The sequence below is a fragment of the Belonocnema kinseyi genome, chromosome 3 (assembly GCF_010883055.1).
Source record: "Belonocnema kinseyi isolate 2016_QV_RU_SX_M_011 chromosome 3, B_treatae_v1, whole genome shotgun sequence".
NCBI lineage: Eukaryota > Metazoa > Arthropoda > Insecta > Hymenoptera > Cynipidae > Belonocnema > Belonocnema kinseyi.
This window is the reverse complement of record NC_046659.1, coordinates 61,426,056-61,429,285: the sequence shown is the minus strand read 5'-3', so window position 1 is coordinate 61,429,285 and position 3,230 is coordinate 61,426,056. Positions and strand designations below refer to the sequence as shown.

The 3,230-nt window shown below is 29.1% G+C and overlaps 1 protein-coding gene across 1 annotated transcript in view; it reads right to left on the bottom strand.

Moving 5' to 3' along the window:
- Positions 1-3,230, bottom strand: part of LOC117169508 (SHC-transforming protein 1) — a 17,657-nt gene that overhangs the window by 4,310 nt on the left and 10,117 nt on the right. The window contains exons 7-8 of the mRNA XM_033355921.1: positions 1,103-1,258; positions 883-1,010 (exon numbers count right to left, since the gene is read on the bottom strand). Coding sequence (XP_033211812.1) covers positions 883-1,010; positions 1,103-1,258 — 284 coding nt within the window. The remainder of the gene's footprint in view (positions 1-882; positions 1,011-1,102; positions 1,259-3,230) is intronic.

Sequence of the window (3,230 nt, the reverse complement as noted above, 5' to 3'; positions counted from 1 at the left end):
TGACAGATGACAATACGCCAATTAGCACAAATGGTAAGTTCCGACAGTGCCTACAAGTGTGCCTACTGGCCGCTAGATGGCAATACCGGTTTCATAGGTATAAACCTGGTATATATTCCAAGAGAAAAATGATTTTAGCTTTAAACCTGTATTTAAATTCCAAATAATTTAATTTGAAATTGGTCAAACAAACATTTGTAAATTTTGTATTGGTAAGATTTAGGAATATTCGAGACAACTGAATACTCCTATACTGATTTGAAATTCAAGTGGCTCAATTTTAAACGTTTTACTTTAAATTTTTCCAGTTCGAACATTTAACTTTGCAGTTGATCAACTTGGAATATTCTATTTTTAAAATTTTTTAACTTAGTTCATTTCAATAAAAAAAGTATTCACCTTCCACTACTTTTTTTTTTCATTACTATCTATTTCTTAACTGTACCAATTTTATATTGGATGAAAACTTCTATCTTCAGTTTTCACATTTTCAACATATTTAAAAATTGTTTAGCTTCCAATGTTTTTATTGTTTATTTTCAATGAACCATAGTCTTCAACCCATTAAACGCTGTAGCACATTCTAGATTTGAATAAAATAATGTTATAGATGTACATTCACTAATTTCAGAGAACTAAATTCTCGCATAATTAATATATTGTGTTTTTAAATATCCTACATTTATAAATAAAAGGGAAAGTTTATCAAGAATAGGAGAAAAATGGGGAATTTAAAAAAGAAGGGCAAAACTCGGGGGAATAGGGAAATGGCTGTGATCCATGAATTTAAAAAAAAAAATTATAAGAAATGTTCATTAACTGAAGAAAAAAAAGTAAATGAATTTGTTTTTATAAATACTTTTATAAATTATTAATACAGACCCTCGATAGCATGGATTCGGCCTCAAATCGACTAACACTTCCATGAAACCATAATTCCTGTTTCAGTTGTTGCTTTTGGCTTTCAGGGCTAAGTTTGATTATCTCCGAAATAGCCGTGCAAAACGGTTCTATATATGAAATCAAGAGTAAAATTAATTATAAATCTAAATATAAACTGTCAAAATTCGCTAATTGGAAGCAAAAAATAAAAACTTCTTACGCATATCAAAAGCGTCAAAGAAAGTGGCAGGCTCTCGTCTACTATCTCTATTTGCAGCAATAATGGTATCGTTCACATAATTATGTTCAGGACCCGAATTGTAGTTCGAAGGTAAAGAAATAGAGTCCGAATTCAAATCAATCAAATTTTCCGATTCTGAAAATTCCAAAATTAGAAAATATATTCTATAAAAAATAGAATTGTGATATCAAGTGAAATTTAATGCGATTGATTCGATTTTTCTATTAAGAATATGAAAATGTATGCTCATTTTCCAGTCCAGTGGAATCCGAACCACCAGAAGCTCAATACTGGATCAGGGATCGAATCCCCGGGTCCCCTATTGGAAACCCGAGCTCATGGTAAGGCAAAATAGTGTATCTTGGACAAATTAGCCTACAGCTAACAATTTTCATCCGACCATTTTTTAATCTTTTCAATATATTTTTTTGATTTAAAAACCAAGGTTCATTTTTTTAAATCCAAATCCGATTTCGTATCAACTATATTTTGAAAACTGACGAAAATCTGTATTAATTTATAGAATTTATTTTAACAATTTACAATTATTATCAGGTGTTAAAGGCTGACATATTATTCAGTGACGACAAATTTTTTTATCAATTCTTTCAAAAGAACGATGTTTTTAAAGTCAGAAATTACTAAAATATGCATTTGTTTTTACCATTAACAATTACTTTACGATTTTCCAAAATTATATCGAAATATTGCTTTTATGCATATGTATGAAGCTTTAAAAAAATATAGCAAGCTTGAACGCGCCTAGGGCGCGCGTCTGTTGAATCTTGTGCTTCGCGCTCAGATATTTATTCTTTGTATTTGGAATGCTTGAATAAAACTTAATGAAAAAGATCTCTTTTAGATCGCAGTATTTATATGCATCTTTATATTCAGAATTTACTACTTAATTACGTATAGTTAAAGATTAAGTTTCTTAAAGCTCTGTAGCCTTTGAGGTAGACATTCAAATCGTGACACTCGCGTTGCGCGCTTGATTTTTGATAGACATTTGTAATTGTATATTTTCTGAACTACCTTAAAATAAATTAAAAAATACAATCCTTTTTTCAGACATTTTTCTCTAACTCGCGTTGTTATGCTAAGAATAGGATTTTGGTTTTCATATTATTTTTTATGGATAAAACAAAATATCTTACAAGTCTCATTTTAGATTTTTTACGTATCTCGTGTCTTTTGGCGTAATATTGGAATTTTCGATTTTCCACATGTTACTTTCGAGAAATAAAAACAAAATTACGAGTCCTATTGGAAAATGTTTCTGACATTTTGTAGGATTTTTCAAAAGCTATAATTTCTCTTTGAGACGTTTTTTGGTATTTTGCGTCGTTTGGTTCAAAACTGGAATGTTTTGGTGTCAAATTTCGGAAAATTCTAACACTTTCTCAATCATAAATTATGAGAATGTAATAAATTATAACAAATTTATATCTCTTTCTCTTTTTTGGGCGAACAACTTTTGGCTATCAATTCGTTTTCGTACCTTTTTTCGTTTTCCACCAATTTTTTATTTTTATTTTAAATTTCATTTTTATGATTAAAACTACGCGTTCTATCAAACGGTGATTCAGAAAAAATTTGTAGACATGTTTTAGGAGCACAATTTTGATTAGATCATTTTTGTTTTCCTGACTTGTGTCGTTTTTCGAAGCATTTAATTTTATTTATTTTCAATGTTATTTTTTCACCAATAAAACAAAAACTACGTATCCTATCAAAAAGATATTCATAACTAATTTGTATATCTTTTTCAAATGCACAATTTTTGTCTGCTCATATTTTTCCGTATCTGGCCGCAAAGTTTAATTTTTGATTTTCCATTATTTTTCTATGGTGTCAAAATTTGAATTTTCGATTTTTCAAGAAAATTCAAAAAGTTGTTATGATAACCTTGTAGGACATTTGAAAAGAAACATTTTTTTTTAAATTTACTTGTTTTATTTCGTGTTTTTTAGCTTAAAATTTTGATTTTTGATTGATTTTTTAAATCTTATTATTATTACACCATTAAGCCATTTCCCTTTCGGGGTAGGCGTGACTCACTCGGCAGGGGAAAGGAGTAGTGTGTGGATGGGATAGAGATTTTTCA